This window comes from Epinephelus fuscoguttatus, linkage group LG10 (assembly GCF_011397635.1).
Source record: "Epinephelus fuscoguttatus linkage group LG10, E.fuscoguttatus.final_Chr_v1".
NCBI classification, from domain to species: Eukaryota; Metazoa; Chordata; class Actinopteri; order Perciformes; family Serranidae; genus Epinephelus; species Epinephelus fuscoguttatus.
In genome coordinates, this window is record NC_064761.1 from 16,286,211 (window position 1) to 16,307,365 (window position 21,155).

The 21,155-nt window shown below is 40.2% G+C and overlaps 1 protein-coding gene across 1 annotated transcript in view; it reads left to right on the forward strand.

The window, feature by feature from the left end:
* raver2 (ribonucleoprotein, PTB-binding 2) overlaps positions 1 to 21,155 on the forward strand; it is a 135,679-nt gene that overhangs the window by 72,749 nt on the left and 41,775 nt on the right. The window contains exons 5-6 of the mRNA XM_049589052.1: positions 8,190 to 8,497; positions 9,208 to 9,372. Of these exons, the coding sequence (XP_049445009.1) occupies positions 8,190 to 8,497; positions 9,208 to 9,372 (473 nt within the window). The remainder of the gene's footprint in view (positions 1 to 8,189; positions 8,498 to 9,207; positions 9,373 to 21,155) is intronic.

A 21,155-nucleotide genomic window follows, 5' to 3' on the forward strand; every position in this document is an offset into this window, starting at 1 on the left:
CCAATGTGATCTACTGCCTCTCTCTGTTTTATATTAGCGATGTAAAATTCTGAGCTGATACTGATACCGATGTTTTTTGTTGTTATTTTGTGTTTGCTGTGATGTATTCCCCCATTTGTGTGTCAATCAACTATTTTCTCAGGTTTCTCAACAAACAGTACAGTTTACAAGATTCATATTGTAATGTGTGAGTACGTGGTTCCAGCCGCCAGCTGCCTGTGTTAGCTAGCTCTCCTCCTGTCAATGTTAACATGTATTTGTTGTTCACAAAGTAGCATTATCAAGGAAACAATGGGGTGCGTCTCCTGACATGTCTAGAGTGAGTTTACTGAATGCTTTTGTCGTGATGTTGATGTTTTTTGTTGTCCCCGGGATGAAGGAATGATGTTAGTTTCAAGCCCGCTTTTTAACCTGTGCGAAATTGATGTGACACAATGAAAATATCGGCTACTGCCATCGGTGAATGTCATCTTATGTGCTAATAGGCCAGTGGCAGACAACAAGGCAAGTATCAGCCGATACCAATGTGTGGCTGATAAATCAGTGCATCCCTGTTTTATATGATTACAAACTGAGTATCTTTGGGTTTTTGACCAAACAAGCAATGCAAAGACATCATCTTGGGAAACTATGATGAACATTTCTCTCCTTTATGGAACTGACAATTAATTGATTAATCAGAAAATAACCAGCAGATTAATCGATCGTGTAAATTGTTAGCTGTACCCAGTGGTGTAGTGGTAATTGATGAGGTGGGTGTACTACTAGGTAGATAGGTAGGTTACTGATGAGGAAGTGGGCATACTCTCCTATATATTACAATGGCTTTTTAGCTGATAGGTGGGTATACTGTAACTGGATAGAAAAGGAAGTGGGTATACCTGAGTATACAGCATAGCAGCCCTACCTGCAACCTATAGATCTTCTTATCTCAAAAAATAGTTTCCAAATTTGTTTTAATATGATTTTTTTTACCATGCCATGAAAAAATCTCTATATGACGCTGTGAAGCCTGCCTAGTATTTTACAAACTGGTTTGCGCCAACAGTCGTAGTCTTAAAGGAATATGATGCCAAAAATCTGTCGATAAATACCTCTTCTAGGCTTGATAAGTGGCTCCAAAAGTTAGCAGCTTGCTCCTGTAAAGAACGGCTACTTGAGTTGGCGCAGATTGCCAACAGTCACAATAGATTTCAGAACTGAATACAGTACTTATGTTTTTCACCATTGCCTCCTCAAAGCTCCAAAGCCCCTCTTGAAATGGTAAATTTAGCTTTTGTGAAGGGAGGATCGTTTGGAACAAATCGAACGTACGCAATAAAGTGATGTATGAGCAGTTTGAGAAGATCCTTTTAGGGGTTTTGATAAGTTTTGAAACTCTTTTTGCCATACCTTCAGGTCGTGATGGAGCTAAACCTGCTCTCTTAAAATAGAAGCCACGTAGATGGAACCAGCTTCAACTTGTGTAATCATAGTTTGTGATTGAAGCACCATTTTTTAGCACCAAAATCACTCATCGTTCTGATGTTTCCTGGCTGTGTTGCTCCTTCTGATGAGTGGCAGAGACACCAGCTGCCAATGTTTTCATTTGAATAATTTAACAAACAATCACTAAGTGATTTGTGGGCCTGGAACCTAAACTTCAGCCGTTGAGTTTCCATTTCCTGTAGAGTCTGACTTTTTATCGTGCACTCAGGATCAGACATGGAACTTGGCATTATGTAATGTTGCTTTTGTCGCTGAATTGTTTTTGAAGGTGTTAGTGTGTGGTGAAGAGTACAAATCATCACCTCATACTTCAATTATCTTTTCTGTGTTGCTGTTTCTGGTGGTCATTGTCCCAATGTGATCATGTAACACGTACAAAATGACAAACAGCAGGCTTGAACACAAGCACATACACATACATTTACGCATATTGAGTAGACTAGACTGTTAATGACATGTTTGGAGTCAGGAGTAGCCTAAAAACTATGTAATTCTGTCCACTTCTAGAAGCAACCAGATCAGCCTAACTTTGCTTTTTACACTGATTGGCAGCTTAGACTATACAAAATAATGTATGTAGCAACTGTGGCATCACCCATTGGTTTGTGGTCCCAGTTTGAAGCCAGAAGTGACCATATTGTTAAAAGAGGTTGGAGCTGTGAAGGACAGAGGGGTGGATCTGACTCACAGACTGTAACAATGCCTCGCACACAGCCTGTTAAGCGTCCTTGCCCTCAAATATGCATAACTTTAAGCATTAATGAAAAGAATTATGGGTGGGTTATATAAAAATTCACCCCCTGTACAGTTGTTATGAACATTGAAATTAGTTACAGAGACCAAAACTGTCTTTGTGCCAGGCTGTAAACATGTTTATTTCTGCTGTTGGGCACTTTAACATGGGTGTCTTTAGGGACCGACTCGCTTCTGGAGCCAGCCTCAATTGGCCATTCAAGAAAACTGCAGTTTTTGGCACTTCTGCATTGGCTTCATTTTTCAGCCTCAGAGGTTGCTGCTTGATTGGCACTTAAAATTGTGCCAGAGGCTTGACGGAGGCTGTAATGCTCTTTAGAAGTCAATTCGGCAACAAAATAGTGATGACAGTTTTGGGCATAGTTTACCTTGTCCTCGGTGTGAAGTCACTTGTCATATCTTAAAATGTTCACAGTGTTCCATACAATTATTATCCTCCCACATCATATCGTTTAGAGGCTGGTAAGATGTTTTTAATTTCCGCCCCATTATGGGAAATGATCAAAATGTAGTTTGTTTTGCAACATTTATTCACATTGGAAATATAGGTTAGAATAACCTTTATTTCCCTGTATATAGTGTACATAACATCATGTTACACAGGTTTCTAATCACTGTCTTTGACTTTGTATCATTTTAAATACAGACTCAGTATTTGGGGATGAAGCCTCTTTGGTTTTGGCCAACTGAACAAATGCTATATTCTAACTCTGCCTGCTGGATTTGGCTTCTCTCATCACCAGTAATGGAAGACAAGAGCTACAAGTGATACTCAGCTTCTCCTCCATCCTACCAGTTGTCAGGCTTTCACCTCCTTGCAACATGTGGCATCATAAATGGGAACACAGAAATGGGACACATCAAAAACCATGAAATTAAAACACATTGCTGTCAGGCATGCACAGATATGGATGTTTTCAACTGATAGGCTAATTGATAATTACCTGCCTCTCATGGTCAATAACTGATAATTTCACATTTTTGGGAAAGAAGTGTATAACCTGTAGTTTAACTGCAACTGAGTGTAAGAAAAGCGAAGATGTAGTGAGAAAATATGGCTGATTTAATAATATTCCATAGCCCTGACCCCACCAAATCAACCCGACATCACTATTTCTAACACAACAAAAGATGACAGAAGAGTTTTGTATACATGGTATTTATATTGGTATATCGAGCACATGACAGTTAAGTGTTTTGTACGCAAGGAAACTGGAAACAGCCTCAGGCACCACCCAGATGTTGAGAAGATAGAAGAAAAGATTTGGTGAATAAAGAATGGCATTCTTGAGAAGAGTTGCTTTAATTTTGATGGATTTACATTGAAGCTCACACTGGTCTGCACTTAAAATTTGTTTGTGGAAAAGGTAAGCAAAATAAGGAATTGATCATTTCAAAACCGGTCATAATCAAGATGCTAATGTGTAATGTAATGTGCATTAAAGTACTCAAAAAATGCCTCTGCCTTTCAGTTTACTGATGATTTTGGCAAATATCTTTTAAGACATCACATTATATCAGTGTACTGGATATTAATGCCAGGGTATTTGGACAAAACCATAGTTTATATTGGCAGGTCCTACGGCTAACAGCAAGCAGTGGATGCAGGGAAGAAGTAATTATAGTAGCTCCCAACTGCTGAACAGTAAAACGCATCTCAGCCAACATGAAGTCATTCCTGTAGTAGATGTGTTTGAAATACACTCAGTGATTTCCCCAACAGTAGCCAGTTTATACATGGTGGGAGTTGGTGAGACACTGTCTTAAGAACAACATGTGCAGGACTTCATGGTCAGAGTAACAGCAGGTGAGGTAAGAGCTTTGATAAAAGACATTGGGTCGTGTTCTCTACAGGTGCATGACTACAGGGGCAGCATTGTCCGGAGGCACGGTGATATTTTCCCTCAGGTCAGAAGCTCACAGTGCACGGCCCGCGTCTGTTTGTAGTTGTTTAAGGTGCTCTTTAAAGGATGTCTAAAAAATCACACAAGTACCTTTCCTGTTTTTTGAGCAGCCATGTTTTGACCAGCCAAACCCTGAGCTTTGGTGAAACCGGCACAATCTCCTGTTCAACATGGAAAGTTAAACCTTCTGCTTTTCTACTGTACTATACATCTTTACTTTATCTCCTATTGGTACCAATATATGGTGCAATTCAGCTGAAGTCTGAACACTGCTGGTTTTGAGAGAAGTTGCTCATCACAAAGCATTTTAACTTCATCACCATGGTTACATTGGACCTCCAGAAGTTGTATCTCAGTATCAGATAGCATTATTATTTGTATGCTTGTTTGTTTTGGCCTCACTCATGGCCTTGTGTGTTCTTACTACAGGGAAGTATGGTTGGATGTTTACAATTCAAATAATTTATTACTTTACTTTCTTGACTCTTAGGGTTAGGGTGCCAGAAGGTGCCACAGTTAATTTGTACTGCTCATTCTCAGCAGCGCCTGCTGATTTTAATAGTCAAACTTGAGAGCCACATAATGAAATTTCACTTTTATACTACCGGTCTCTTGAGCAGCGGGGCAGTGGGGCAGCAGAAACGCTGGGCTGTGTTTATTATAGTAACATTAGTTGTTTAGGGAGATGATGAAAGGTCTCATTTACCTCTTTTCCCATGTTATCCCAGCGTCCATCTCATTCTTGTGAATGCAATATCTTAAAAAGGCCTTAAGGGAATTTCCTCTAATTTGGCAAAAACCTCCACTTGGACTCAAGAATGAACTGATTAGGTCACTGTGACCTCAAAAACATGTTTTTGGCCATAGCTCAGAAACTGTCAAATAGAATAAAATTATGAGGTGATGAGGTCATATATCCAAAAGGGCAACTTCACTGCGACATTAAAATGTTCTGCACAGACACTCCTCTGGCCATTAATGCCATAACTTCATAACTCAGGAACAGAAGGGGAGACATTTGGTCTGATACTGAATTGGTGACACTAATCTTGAATGTGTGCTGGTTGTATAGATCCTCTCAGCTGGTGGGAGAGAGATGTGTGTGAAGCATTTATGCTTCATGATTTCTAGCTTTTTTTCTTTTTCCAACTGTTTTTATTGGAGGTTTCGAAGTTAAACAAACAGTGGCAGTAATATAGGGTTAGAAGGCTGTCAGCTTGATCATGTTTTGTGTCACTTAAACTAGCCTAGTTAGGGGAAGTACTTAGTGCATCTTTGCTAGGGTGTCTTTACACTTCCCCTCTTTGGTTCGGTTCAGTCAAACTCAAGTTCTTTTCCCTAAGTGCGATTCCTTTGGGCAGGTGTGAACACAGCAATCACACTCAGGTGCGCACCAAAACAACCAGACTGAGACTCTATTGAAGAGGTGGTCTTGATCCGGTTACAAAGGAACTCTGGTGCGGTTTGTCATTCGTGGTGAGAACGTGTTCCGACTTCGATCCAAACCAACCGCAGTCGCATTACACATTGTTTGGGTTAAATATGAGCATGTTACAGGTCCAGAGGATTGTTAATGTGCGCCTCCTCCTGTACTGCCTTAATATGCACATTCAGCACATCCAATGCATCAAAACATTGTTTTCTAGTTGGAGCCGCGCCTCGTTTTCAAACTGTATGGTTCAACTGATATGAACAATGCAAGCAATATAGTACACGATGCCCAGCGCTAAGATCAACCTGCGTACTTCCTGGATTTTTCCTGAATGGAAATTCTGACCACTCAAGAGCAGTTTTCTCGTGCAAGACATTTGATCTGGTCCGATTATGCACCTTTGTAACAAAACTAGTCCCTGATTCAGACCAAAGCAAGACAACTCTGAAAGTGCCCTTAAAGTGGTGTATAAAGGTTTGCCAGATGTGGTAGAAGTTGTTTTCACACCCTCTTAATGAGAATTAAATCTTTTCCAAATGCAGGTGGTGCATCACATCCGTCATGTGGGCAGAATTGGCAGAGGCTCGTGTTTGCTTCCAATTTAATAATATTAATCTATGTGCTAGTAGGGTCACAAATAACATCATAGCATATTGGAAGTTGGTCAACACAAGATCAGAACCTTTACTACCAAAGAGTGCAGTCAGTGGGTCAGGATCCATAGGTCTACCCAGGACGTCTGATAGCAACTGACAAATATTTTGTCAGTATGTTGTGACTCTTGGGCAGTGCCATATGGGCTAGTGAGGCTGGTGATTGCCCACAACAGTCGCACACTGGACTAATATTTGGACACATTTTACAGAGCCTATTTTTTGATAAGTCTGTGCAGTATTTCAAATTGCATAAGTCCATGTCGAGCACAAACTCCAAAGAATGTACCATTAATTGGGCTTTTGTCCATGACTCTTCTGAAACAGCAACCCTGTCAGTTGGCGAACTGATTGGTAGATTAGTGAAGGATGCAGTGTTTTGCTCAACAAAGTTACATACCTTTAAGTACCTGAAAGAAATGAGTATGTGTTGTGTCAAATTTAGTTTGTAACTGCTAAAATGATGAAACTATGCGGTCAATGATAAGATCTTTGAAGAATTTGTAGCTTCTTTGCAGCAAGATTCCTGTTTGAAGCGTTGATAACTGTCATGGCTACATACAAGTCTGCACGGACATGGATGTAAACTGTATCTGCAGTGTGACCACGAGGGGTAATTCTAGTTTTTAAAGATTATGTTTTTGGCATTTTGCCTTTGACAGAGGACAGTGTAGATATGGGGGAGACGGAGAGAGGGCTATGACATTCAACAGAGGTCCTAAGGCTGGAAATGAACTGGGGATGTTGCATACATGGCATGAGCTCGGCCACTTAGGTGCTCAGAGTCTTTTTAAATCCTTTGAATCTGTTGTTTTATATATTACACATTTAGTGTTTTTTCTTGTTTCCAATACTCAACGTGTGCAACATTAAACTCTTTTAACATACCTTTTCTCTTCAACACTCACACTTACATTGCAGATCAATTTATTACCACCTCATTTCACAGCCCATGAATTTGTCTGCGGCTGTTTTCATGTGAAGCTGTTTAACGCTTCTAATGTTCTATACGTTCACTCATTTCCTTTCTTTCAACCTAATTACACAGTTTTTAATGCGTTTGTGTGTGAGGTTTATCAATGTGCCTTTATACATTGTTTTTTATTTTAAATCATTGAGCGTCACCGTTAATAGGAAAGGAAGTCTATTAAGTATTCATACCAAGGCTTCACTGACTGGATTGTAACTTATGAATAAATATCAAAGCCTCCTCAATAGACTCGCAGGACGTACTGTACGGTCAGCTTTTCTCTGTTTGTCTGCGAAAACTGACAGCCCCAATACAAGTGATAATCTTTGTTGCTTTACACGACTAAAATGAAGTGAAATTCGGGCAGTGATTGGAAGAGACGTGATGACAGTGTGACATAAGAGATATTATCACTGGCATAGAAAATAGGCTAACACTTTGTCTGAAGGTATCACAGTTAAATTGCTAGTAGAATTTAATTGTAGTGTTCATCAGTATTATTGTTTCTCTGACACATATATCAGTTTTCCAATGAGATAAGGTGTGTATGTGTGTGTGTCACAGTGGATTCCCCCTACATAGTGGCTCCCTATTGGCTTTCTAGCTAATGTGTTGTCTTTCTCTCTGTGTATCTGTCTGTCTGTCTGTCTGTCCTTATGACTGTCTGTTTGTGATTTTGGTTGTTCGTGCCCAATGTGTTATTGTTTTCGTCCTTTTGCCACATTCGGCCTGTCATTTATTTTCTTTGCATGTGAGTTGTTTTGTGCATGTTTTTTTTTCTTTATTTTTGTCGTTGTGTCCCCATCCTGCATTTTCCACAAGCTGCTTTCTGCCTGTTTTTTCAATGTCTGCTTTAAATGTATGTTTGTGTTTGTCTGCTCGTGTCTCACACGTCCCCGTCCATTTGTGTCCGTGCGTCTCTTTCTGCGTGTCTGTCCTCGTCCTGTCTTTTCCTCTCGTCGCTGTCTCCATAATGTCCCCTCCTCCAGCCTTTGTGACTTTGCTGAACGGGGACCAGGCTCAGGATGCCATCCGCTCCCTCCATCACAGCACTGTCCGGGGACGCTTGATCAACGTCACGCTGCAGCCCACGGACTCCCTGCTCTGCCTCACCAACCTGCCCCACACCTTCACTGCCCAGCAGTTTGAGGAGCTGGTACGCGCCTATGGGAACATCGAGCGCTCCTTCCTGGTGTACAGCGAGCTGACGGGCCACTCCAAAGGATATGGCTTTGTTGAATACATGAAGAAGGATTCTGCTTCACGGGCCCGTTCTGAGCTGCTGGGCCGACCGCTGGTATGTTAGAGCAGTTTTTAAAATGATCGTGTCCTGTGTGATTATTTGATGTTCTTGCTACATTTTTCTTTAAGACAAAAATATGCTGGAACTGTTGAACTCTTTTGGATGAGTACACAATATACATTTTAGTGCTCTGGGCTAAACCTAAATAAATGAGTCTACAACCATATGGCCTGATTTGAGTCATACATAAAAATGAGCAAAAAGAGGACATTTGAATCTTCGGCCACATCTTACATCGAGCTGTTTACTTCCACAAAACTTGGCTCAAACTTGTAATCATCAGTCATGGTTTGTAGAAACTGGCCAAACAGGGGAAAAGAAATAAGTACAAATATGGGTTCTGCCAATTTGTCTCCCAAGTATGAAATGTGAAATTGCAGTATGAACACACAAAGTATCTGTGGGAAGAAACGCTGAATCAGAAACATCTCCTTGTGTTATTTTAGTGCAGTTTATTTTAAATTCTACAGCAGATTGTCTGACCTCATATTTGGGATCGGCTCAATCAGTGAAACAAAAACTGTACATGGGCTTTCAAATCAGCACTTTACAACCACAAGGATGAATATGTAACGGCAAGTAAACCTTCACTTACAGTCATTTGTTTATATAAATGCAAAATTCAAGAGGATGCTTATGCAGTGTAAGAGTGAAAGGCGAGTTCAGGGTCTTAAAAATCGAATTCTGTTCTCCCGATTGTTCAGGACGATCGCTCATTGATGGTGCAGTGGATGGATGTCAACCAGCTGAGCCAAGAGGAGAACCTGCACTCCAAGTGTCTGTGTATAAACCGGCTGCCGCTGGACCTGTGTGACTCTGAAGAACTGACCCAGCTCTTCTCCGAAACCTACAAACCCGTCTTCTGCCAGGTGAGTTTCTATGTGTGTATATTGTAGCAAGTATAAGCGCAGCCTAACAAAAATGTGGCAGGGCCTTTGGTTTTCACATCTCATATGATCAGATCTGCAAAATTATATATCCATGGGGTCACAGCTCATTGAACATCTCTGTGCTGTGAAACCAAGGTGTAAGATAACTGTTTGCAAATTCTTTTTTCCCTCTTCTCAGAGCCTCATAGTGTAGCAGAAGCTCTGAAGGAAAATGTTTTTATTCATTGGTAATGTCACACAAACTTCTCTGAAGGATCTTCATTGTACCTATAACACTCTCACTTTGAAATGACTCCCTCCTTCCACACACACACAGGCTTGTATCAATCAAGCGCCACCATGTACATACTCTGTGCAATAATTCCACTGAGCAATGCTCTGGCATTAATACTGCATAATGCACATTTGTACTAATATTCTTAATTCATTCTTATTTGTATTATCTATGCAGCTATATTTAACACACTCATAGATCCCATCTCTCTGCATTTTCATTTTATATACACTGTTGCATAATGCACATATTTTTGTGTCTTATGTTTCGAATAATTTCTTCATGCGTAAGTATAAGAGCAGCTGTAATGTGTGTGATTTCTTTCAGGGGATCAAAAAAGTATTTCTGATTCTGACCACCAGGTGAGAGGTACTGATATAAAATTCAGGGGTCGGCGTCCCCATTGGCCAATCTCCCACTATCACCAAGCAACTGTTTCCATGGTGAGGTGTGGCTGCTGTGACACCAGCCCCACCCTTCAACTCGCCCCCCTCCTCACTCTGCTCAGTTTCAGTTCAGCTGTGTTATATACCACCCTGCCCCATGATCACATCCACACCACCCCCACATTCCCATTTAGACATCACTCAATGGGTATCTGTCATCCGCTGCATTTCCAGTTTTAACTCCACCCCTCTGCCCCACTCCCACATAGAAATCAATACACCCACATCATCCCGGTCCCATGATGCTTTGTGGGTGTTTAGCTCATGTTGCTTCACTGTTGCAGAGCCAGCAGGCTTTGACCTATGGTTCAGCGTTTTTTATGTACAGTACAGTATGTGCTTACAAGTGTGTGTGTATGTCTGTGACTGTGTGTGTTACTGCATTCAGCATGTATGCACTAGAAATATATAAGGCACAAAACCCCTGAAACCCTGTGCACACTTGAACAGGATGGACACACAACATATACAGGGATATCAGAACATACAAGGTTGCATTCAAAGAGTAGTCACAGTGTTACTTTATTAACCTGCCTGTGTGGGACAGTGCAGCACAGCCCTTTTAACTACAACTGTTGCTTTGCTTTCATTTGAAGCACAGTGAGTTTTCAGCTGGTCAGGTGTGATACGACTGGGGATACGCATGATTTCAATGCAGGAAAAACACAAACATTGTGTGAAAAGCGTCACTCCCAGTGCACCGGGTCTGTTTCAAGAAGGCATACTCAGCTATTGTTCGTGCTGCCTGTGTGGTGTTTATCATTTTCACGAAAAGGCTGAATTTCCACAGTGTTCTTTAGTCTTTTTCTTAGCGCCAGTGTCTTTTTTCAGTTGTTCCCAATGAGGAGAGAGTGTATGCAACCCCTTGAGGTCATCTAGAAAAAAGTGCTGCACCCACCTTTTATCAATGCGCTCTGACTTTATTTGTGGCCACTCCCAGAGCTTCTAGTTGGTAATCTCTAATCTTCTCAAAAAGGCGCTGGTGTCATTACTGTTGCTCCTTTACTGTCTATCTAGAGTGACATGATATGTCAGTCAGAAGTTATCACAACAAAGGTGGAGAAGCCATTTTGTGGGATCAGATCTGCTGGACGCTGAATGTTGCTGGTGACTGTTGTGCTTTTATCACTGCGTATGTTGTGAGCTTGTTGTTAACATGGACTGTATAACATCATGGATGTAGCTGCTGTGATGTCACCCACTGGTTTGTGGACTGCTGATTTGAAGCCTCAAGTCTGGCATTTCTGCTGTCACCATCTTTTTGAGCCAGAAGTGACCATTTTTGGATGAGAGGGTGGATCTGACTCACAGACTGTGGCAACGCGTTGACTGTAGCGACGCCTCACAGACAGCTTGTCACTAAAGCAGCTCTGCCCTTTAATATTTGCAACTTTATGCCTTAAGCCCAGCTTAGACCAAAGATTTGCCACAAGACAGTTTGAGACAGGCAACTACTTGCAATACACCGTTCTGCCGGTTCACACCAATGCAACAAGATAAGATGGTGTATCATCTCTATGCAACACTCTCTGTACTTCGTTCTGATTCCCAGCTTTTCAGGCTTATTTTGTGGCTGAATATAATTTGTAGCTTCCTAAAATATGAATGAGGATAGTGACAGTGAGATATTGGCTATGGTTGCATTTGCAGTAGTGATAAAACAGTGAAAACAAAATGAGCATCAGATGGGCTGTATTCATAATCAGTACACCACAATAATATAAGTAAGCAGCGCCAATTAGTAAGTCAATGAGAATGTGTGTGGGGGGGGTGCATAAGCACATACAGTACGCAGCAGCTACGACTCCGGCACACCATGAGGACACATACGGAGGGCTCATGGGGACAGAGCACCTCCTGCAGCAAGCAAACACGCGGTCTTACTGACTCGACCAGCGGACTTCACTACAAGTCGATTGGCTGTAGAAACAGATGACATGCTTTACTTTCTAAAACCAGCCACGGACCATTTGACCAGCTGAGTTGCAGCTGACACCATCAGCCTACTCGAGTAGAGCTCAGACAGCCAGTTCACACCACTCCAAACCATTTTTGTCTCATCGCAAATCATTGATCTGAACTGGGCTTTAGTAAAATGTAGACAGGTTGAAATTAGCTGTAGAGACCAAAACCATTTTTTTGAACCAGGCTGTAAACATGTTTTTTTCTGCTGTAAAGCTGCGCATTTTAACATGGAGGTCTATGGGGACTGACTCTGTTTTGGAGCTAGCCTTTTGTGGCCTTTCAATGAACTGCAGTTTTTGGCACTTGCGCATTGGCTTTATTTTTTAGCCTTGAGGGTTGCCATTGGTTGTAAACTGTGTAGTCAACCCTCTGTTAACATGCCATTATGTTAGCTGCTTAGCGATCATACCACTTCTCTGCTAAAGAGAAACACTATGTGGAAACACTCCCCTTTGTTTGATATGATGTTTGCTTCTTTGTTTGCTACATATTCATCTGTCTTGTATCATCACCTTATGTCTTACTGTCATCAGCAGTAGTCTGTCTTACATAAACCATCTTCCTCCTCTGTGCTCATAGGCAGAACTCTTGTTACTTTTCCTCTGTGCAGAGTGCACTTTACCTGTGGCCTTGGCCCTGAGCGCTATAATTGTGCTACCCACGAAAGGGCCCTCCAGGCAGCACTTTAGTTTAAGTCAGCCAGGAGAGATGGAGGGAGGAGAGGGTAAAGAATGTCAACCATATTAGAGGGAAGGACAGCAGGATGGAGACAGTACAGAGGGGATGGGAAGGAAGGAGGACAGCGCTGAGAATGCCAGACCTATTAGAGAGAGGATGGATTGAGGGAGGGAGAGGGCTGACAGTGTCAGGCCAAATAGAGGAACGGAGGGAGACGGAGAGAGGTGGAGAGCTGAAGTGGAATGGTGAAGAGCAGTAGACTGTCATTCACTGAAAGAAGACTGTTGGCATATTTGTAAATGTAATACTGATGGCTAAGAGCAAGTTAAAAACTCACATTTACTGAGAGACAAATAAGAACAAAATGGGTCCTTATTATACTAATAAATGGAAAAGGATGGGGATGGAGATGGCAGAGTAGAGTTAGGGAGGATGGATAGATGTTAGAGAAATGGAGTGGAGATGGAAGCAGGTTTATGAAAACATTACCATCCACTCTTCACAGACCAAATGTAGGGCTGGGCAATATGAGCTATAAATGATAATTTATATTTTCAGGCTATATCCCAATACACAGAATATATCTCAATATTTTTAAATCTCCTCTAAAGTACTGAATACTTACATACTGAACTTCTAAATAAACTAGTTATAATAAAATTGAATAAAAGAGCCACTATTTTTTTTAAATAAAGTTGAAAAAACACTGTTATAATAAAGTAAAAAAAAGTGCTGTGACAATGAGAAAAAAATATATTGTTACAATGAAATAGATCAAAGCTGACCACTGGTGCTTTTATTCTAAACCACCCAGCTCGTCTCAGGCAGGAAGTGTTTATATTTTTGCCATGAATGTGAAGATTCTGTGCAACAGTTGTCTTAACACTTGTCCCATAATCCTCAGTGCCATTACACATCAGGATTGATTCACTGTAAGCTGGAAACAAAGTAACAGCTCTCCAGTTCATATATTAATAATATTTGCAAATCACAGTGGTGCTCCATGGTGGCAAAATTTGGCTAGATAATTGCGACCTTGAGTCCTGCAGGTACAAAAACACAAGCCTCATTAAACTTATTAAAAGTTAAACTAACTTCACAGTTAAACATGAGGATTTATTCACTGTGAGCTGGAAGCGAATTAACAGCTCACAACTTCATATATTAGTTACATTTGCAAGCTGCACTGGTGCTCCATGGTCACAAAATTTGACTAATTAGTCGTGGACTTGAGCCCTGCAGATACAAAAACAAACTGTTCGACTGCTCACACTGTCATTAAACTCACTAGAAGTTAAGCTGTCATTGCATCACAGTTAAACATGGAAATTAATTCACTCTGAGTTGGAAACAACAGCTCTCCATATATTAGTTGTATTTGCAAGTTGCACTGGTGCTCCATGGTTGCAAAATGCGTCTAAATGGTTGTGGTCTGGAGCCCTTCAGATGCAGAAACATTCGCCTCTCCTGCTTGCAGTATTGGTCAGGAGAGGGGGGGGGGTTCTGGATGGGTGGGGGAGTGTGTGTGACTTATCATGGTTGTATGGTTGCCTGTGAGAGGGAGAAAGCGAATAGAATAGAAACATCAAGCGAGTCTCATGCCGGTAGCTTGAAAATGACTTGACAGTTTATATTGGATGTTCACCATATAGTAATTTTATACATCTCATGTGGAACAAGCCACAATACATTGAGTATAATCCCTATATCGCCCATCCCAGACAGTTACTTGTATTTGGCTACATACGATTGTCCATAACATTTGTTAGTACAATGACATAGAGCAGACGTATAGTAGACGACACCCCTCATATGTCTGTCTTTGATTATTTCATTTGATATCATGATACAGCCGTTACAAAAAACATAAACAAGGTCTTAAAGATGCCACGTAATGAACTGCACTGTGGGTGTTATTTAGATGCCGATAAATTGTCAGTGGAAAGGGATTAAAGTAGTGCTGAAATGTTTATTTTACTCTTGGAAGTAGTATTTATTAATCTGAGGACAGTATGCAGTTCTTACTATACAATCTGTGCTTGACATTTGCTGTTTTTAACACCTGGTGCTGTGCAGGACTTCTAAGTCATTTCATGTAATGCCTGTCAGCGAATAAAAGGAGGAACAGGTAGCAGAACAGCCATCATAGCAATAATGTTCAGGTGCTGGCGACAGGTTTTCATTGACAAGCACAGTCAAAAGGCATTACAGCAGCTAAGAAACAAAGATGTCAGCTAAATTGAAGACACAGCGATAAATCTGGATACATATAGATATAGGAGGACTATGAAAAAAACAAATGAATGTAAGGATTGTTTAAAAATGGATAAACCACCCAACAAATTAGTTCTTTTCAAAATGAACCAAAGAGGCTGTAATGGGGAGAAACATCATATAATGAGCTTTATTTTGCAGTTACATTGTGTATTCAGAAGCTGCAAACAAGAAATCTAATTTTGAATATAAAAACAAACATGTTCCTCACAATCATCAGCACTCACTGTTGCAGAGCTAATTAAAGTCTTTCCAAGAACAATCTTAAGATGCTTGACACAATTATTGCCCCGCTTTGGTGGAACCTGCAGCGTTTTCAAGTTTTGTTCAAGGAAAGAATAAATCTTAGACGGATGTCATGTTTAATGACATCTTATGCTGCGCACAAAGAAGATGAAAAACTACCACAAACACTTGTTTGGTGAATTTCAAGTTTGATTCTGGAGAATTGTTTAATGTGAGATGACCCAATCAAAGACTCATGATTTCTTGATTGTATCTAGGATCTCCCACTTCTAAATGATTTTTTTTTTAAATAATAGTCACATTTTCAGCCACTCAGTCTCTTCCTCACTTCCATCTACACACGCACACTCACACATCGTCTGCTCGACTCTCTTCGTAAAGATCTTTACAGTTAAACTTGTCACTGTGACAGGTCATGTACCTTTCGTCGCAGACAGCTATGACAGGGCTGTCATGACCTCATCACTCGGTTCAGACAGCTGATGTGGCCGTTTAAACTCTGTCAGACACACAAACAAACACAGGCACACGCACGCACACACACAGAGTCTTGGCCCTGCTGGTGTCTCAGTCAGCATCTCTTGGCTGGAGACCACGACTTGAGGTCAAGAGCTGTCACACACACTGATAGCTAGCTTAGCATCTTTGGGTTCTGCACTCTCACACAAACACAGACACACATGTACAATGACTTACTGCACTGTACACAATGCATTCAGGAAAATACCATTTATTACAAAGCTAATATTTTTTCTAGAGTCTTTGATTAAACATCCCTCTAGCCTTGACTTTGGTGAAACATCTTCACTTGTGTGTTTCTGCTTTTGAGCCATTATATTTGCTGAAGGTAATTCTTTATGTCGGTGAAGGAGCATCTGTTAATACAGTATGGTATCTGATGCAAAAATACATGAATTAAATTGAGGTTACATCAAGAAAATACGATTTTGATTTTTATGATTTGAGAGGTTTGATCAGATTTACCTTTTGTTAAGTTGATACTTGTTATCCTCAAGAATATTTCCTGATCCACAAGAGTTGGATATCGGGATGAGTATTGGTGCCAAGTAATATGGAAACTTCTCCAATCAAAAATATACCTGCTTTCAATCTTTTTGTACTCAGATCCAAATGAAAAAGACCATTTGTTTGTCTTGCTTGCAGCCAATCACAGCAAGTGTTCTTTGATTTCACCCAACGTGTGATTGGCCCATGACTGCAGCAGCTACATCCCTGCATTGTGGAGAAGTCGAACATGGTGTATTTGATTGCTCGTTTGGTTAGTTTATAAATATTTTAGTCATTTTAACACTTCCAAAATGTGTTCCTGTAAAAACTCATTTGGATGGGAGAAGTGTTGGTGGCATTTTGTGCAACTGAATGCCTCTATTCATGTGATGAGTATTGAATGAAACCAAAAAAAAAGGTATTAAATGAAGTAATCTATTGGTAACGGTATCACTTTTAAGGGTACTGTTATTTGTACTGGCACTTTATTTTTTCTTCCCAGCCTTTAGTTTAAAACAACAAGCAGCATGTTGTGACTTGTTCCTTATGTTTTTTAATGGCAAAGCCCTAGGAAACTTTGCATTTAGGGTTTTTATGTAAAGTGTTTCTGTGGCAGGCTGTCATACTGAACAAGCAAAAAATTGGGTTGTCAGCCGCTGTTAATTATGCTGTGCCTCTTGTATGTCACTGCACTTTGACTTGACTCATATGGCAGAGGTGTTTGATTATGTTGTCAAAATCAGGGATGGCAAGTCATGTTCCAGTACAAGTCAAGAGAGTGTGATGTAACAAAATGCCTTAATTTCCAGCATGTCAGAAAATAATGCGATTATATAATCCAACATTATGCAACCAGTTGCATTTGTTACTTTGTACGTACATCTTATTCTCATGTAAAATTAGGGCTGGGTGATAAAAATGGTCATATCGGTCTGTTGGTAAATATCATGTTAAATGTGAAATTATTATTTCTCTTAAGTTTAAAAGCTGATTTTTTTTTTTTTTTTTGTTCCTGAGTGAAAGTTGAAGAAACCATACCGCTCATATTGGTATAACCTATTATTCATTGACAGAACATGACAAAACACTTGACAAACAGCAAAACATTTAATAAATCTGAGGTAGATTCAAAACAGTTACAATCAAAATGTCATTTAATAAAAATAAATAGACAAAGAAATGTTAATTCTGGTACAAACAGTCAAGGTATTTTGGAAATCTCAAGTTTTACACCCATAGTGTGTAATTTCTGCCATTTCTCAATCAAAACATTAACAAAAGACGAACTTTGATGACGTTAAGTAGCGTGAATCATTCATTGCCAAGGAAAATCAATTTGACATGACAAGGAAATACATTTAGTTATGTTATGTGGAATCAATCTAATGAAATAGCCTCAAGTTATTTACGTTGACTTGCTAACTTAGCATTAGCATTAGATGAGTAGACTGCCCAAACAGCTACTGTAACTCATGTTATTGGTGTGTTCAATCAAGGAGTACTGCTACGCTGTCATCCATGGTCAAAACAATCATACTTGGGGCACCCACTAGCTCACCTGGTGGAGCGGGCGCCCCACGTGCAGGGGTGGTGTCCTTGCTGCGGCGGCTGCGGGCTTGATTTTAGCCCCTTTGCTGCACGCTTTATCTGTCCTGTCAATAAAGGCAATCACCCCTCAAAAATATCTTTAAAAAAAAAGCAATCATACTAAACATAAATGAATTAGCGTGTTGAACTTTGTTGTACAGTTTAACATTACCGTATGCATTAGCATGGTGGCTGGTCTCGTCTTCGTCCTTTTCTACTACTGTTTTTTTTTTTCTTCTTCTTCTTCTTCCTCTGTTTAATTGCTGCTGGCAACTGGCATTTAGGGTGTATCCGGGTGTGTGGGTTGTTCAGTTCTATCAAGGATTTATACATATATCTTTATAAAGGAAAATTATGTCGAGATAATTATCATTATTGTTTAATTCACTGTGGACAGGGAAGATCTTATTATATCAGTTTAGAAAATATCAAAAATAATGTCTGACATTTATACACAAAGAAGAATACTGCTGACTTTAGATGTTAGCCACAGGGATCATGTCAGAAAATTTTGATGTGATTTACAAATAATACTGCAGACCTTATGTTGCAATGGGTTAGTTTAGTCTATTATTCCAGCTTTATTACCTGTTGACCAAAGCCTGAAAAACATATTCTGTTAATTAGACTGATGTAGGGTAATTACACTTTGCAGGAGAGGAATTTCCTCTGGGCCAATCTGTTTTCGATTTACACCAAGGATAATTTACAGGATGAAGGATGAAGTACCAAATTAATGCAGTAAATTACTCTTTAATTTTTCTAAATCGTACCTCGAGGACAAGGCAGAGCGACTGCCAGACATTACAATGAAAAGTTAAAGACATCGGCGAGCTCTGCGGTATCACAGACATCTTTGATTTCTCATTTTTTTTATTGTCACGTGTTGCCTGTCTTGCATGTGTGAGGGACTGAATGTGCTCACTGCTTTTCTAGCTGCCATACATGTTGATAATGTCAAAGCAACTTTGTGGTAACAGTGGATGTTAGTTGTTCACTCGGTGCAGCAGCTACTGATTTCAGCCTGACTAAGACGGACAGCAAAACAACAATATTTTTAGAGGCCGCACATCCACACAAAGACAAGACAGAGAGCCGAACAACAGCTGAAATATAATACACACAGGCCTACTTTAAATTAACATAATTGCACAGATCTAAATAATGATTGAATAATATCTATAGTGTGAGTGCAGTTGCAGAAATGTTTGAGCAGAGTCTCACTCAGTCTCCACATCATTACTCAGGCATGCAGACAACACAAAGTTGATAGTAGCTCGAATACCATTTGCACACAATCCAATTTGAATCCAATTTGATATATAATGTATGTTTTTCAGTTTTTCTCACTTTTACTCTGTCTTATTTTTTTGTGTGCGCACACAAAAATAATGATTAGCAAGTTTTTTTATTTGTTTTCCCTCCCGTCTTTTCTGGCTCATATCATCACTCTCCTCACTCGTCCGTCACCGAATCAATCACCGATGTTTTTCTCCTTTGCTCCTCGTTCCTCCCCCCTTTTTCTCGCCATCTTCTCCTCCCTCCCACTCTCTCTCCGTCCTCCACCCATCCATCCATCCATCTATCTATACATCTCTCAAGTGGTAGAGTGGTTCAGGTCATTTCCATACAGTTAGCTTAATGTATGCTGATGATAATAGCCTATCGACCTACTCCTCCACACATACATCCATTTTCCTCCCTCGTTCCCTCCATCCATCCATCCTCTGTTCAGACCGGAGGAAACAGCAGACGAATGAGAGGAGGGAGGGAGGGAGGGAGGAAGTGGAGGGCCACTTGATTGAGCGCTGATGGTAACAGGCATCAGCGCTCAGGCTGAGAAAGTACAAATACATTTGTCTCCCACTGATTTGTAATCTGTCCATTTTGTACAGCGAAAACTTCTGATATGATTATATTGCATGAAAGTGTGATTATATGATTTTTTGTCATGTTTAATTGCAGTCACATATCGTCTGAAACTTAGTGCTTAGGTGGGCGTTCTTGTTATGTCTCAAACATAAATATTTGGTTGTTTTCTTGGTGTTCTATGATAAGAAACTGAATATCTTTGGGCTTCAGGCTCTTGGTTAAAACATGAAATTTAATGACAATATTTTCTGATATTTTATAGACCAAACAATGAATCAAGAAAATTATCAATAGATCAGTTTGTAATGAAAATAATCGTTCATTGTACCCCTAGTGTATGCATGAAGCATCCATGTTAAATACAGTGGGAAAGGGACTTCCACACAGGTCCTGGGTACCATAACATAAAGACAGTTAAATGCTCCTTGATTGCAAAAAATAAAATAGTAATAGAGCTTCAAATTCGCCCACATAAATCGACCATTCTGTCTCTATTTGTTGCTTTAACCTGACTTGATATTTATGGATATTTTGCAGACTTGTCAATGCTTCTTGGTAATAGAGGCACGTTCTAAATTACCTCAAACATAGCTCTGACATTTCTTGTTATGACCACCATGAGCACAGTTGCCGACGTCGGCTGGGATACTGTACTGTAACCATGCCAAGTTGCCTATGTCACTATCCTCTGAGTACTCAGTGGCTATGTTATCATGCACACCAATATTCCACTATTATTTTGAGTATGACAATACTCTGACTTTAATGGGGGCCACATAAACAGTGTTCATGCATGTTCCATTTAAATATTCCAAATTAGGCCTTTTGCCCAAATTTAGCATTTTAAGATTAAGGCATGTGTTGCTAGCTTTCAGATTTTAGGAGCAGGCTCAGAGGCAGAGCGGGTCGTCCTCCAATCGTAAGTTGGATCCCCGGCTCCTCCAGTCTGCATGTCAAAGTATCCTTGTGCTAGATACTGAACCCCAAATTGCTCCCGATGGCTGTTCCATTGGTGTGTGGGTGTGTTAAAAATTGGAGTAACAGATGGCACCTTGTATGGTAGCCTTGGCCACCGGTGTATGAATGTGTGTGAATGGATGAATGTGACTCGTAATGTAAAAAGTGCTTTGAGTGGTCAAATGACTTGAAAGGTGCTATACAAGTGCAGGTCCATTAACCATATGAACATGTATACATATCATTTGGGGTTTTTTAGTGCAGTAACCATTAAGAAAGATTTACATATTAACAGGTTTTTGGATAAGCATAAATGTGGAAACACCGACCTTTTCAACAAGGTGGTTGAAGAACTGAAAGAAGTCCACCACTGTTATAAAACCTAAGTCGTATGCCTTCATATGAGGGCTGCATGTAAACGGGAATATTAGTTAAATGTTGACTTATATGAGACA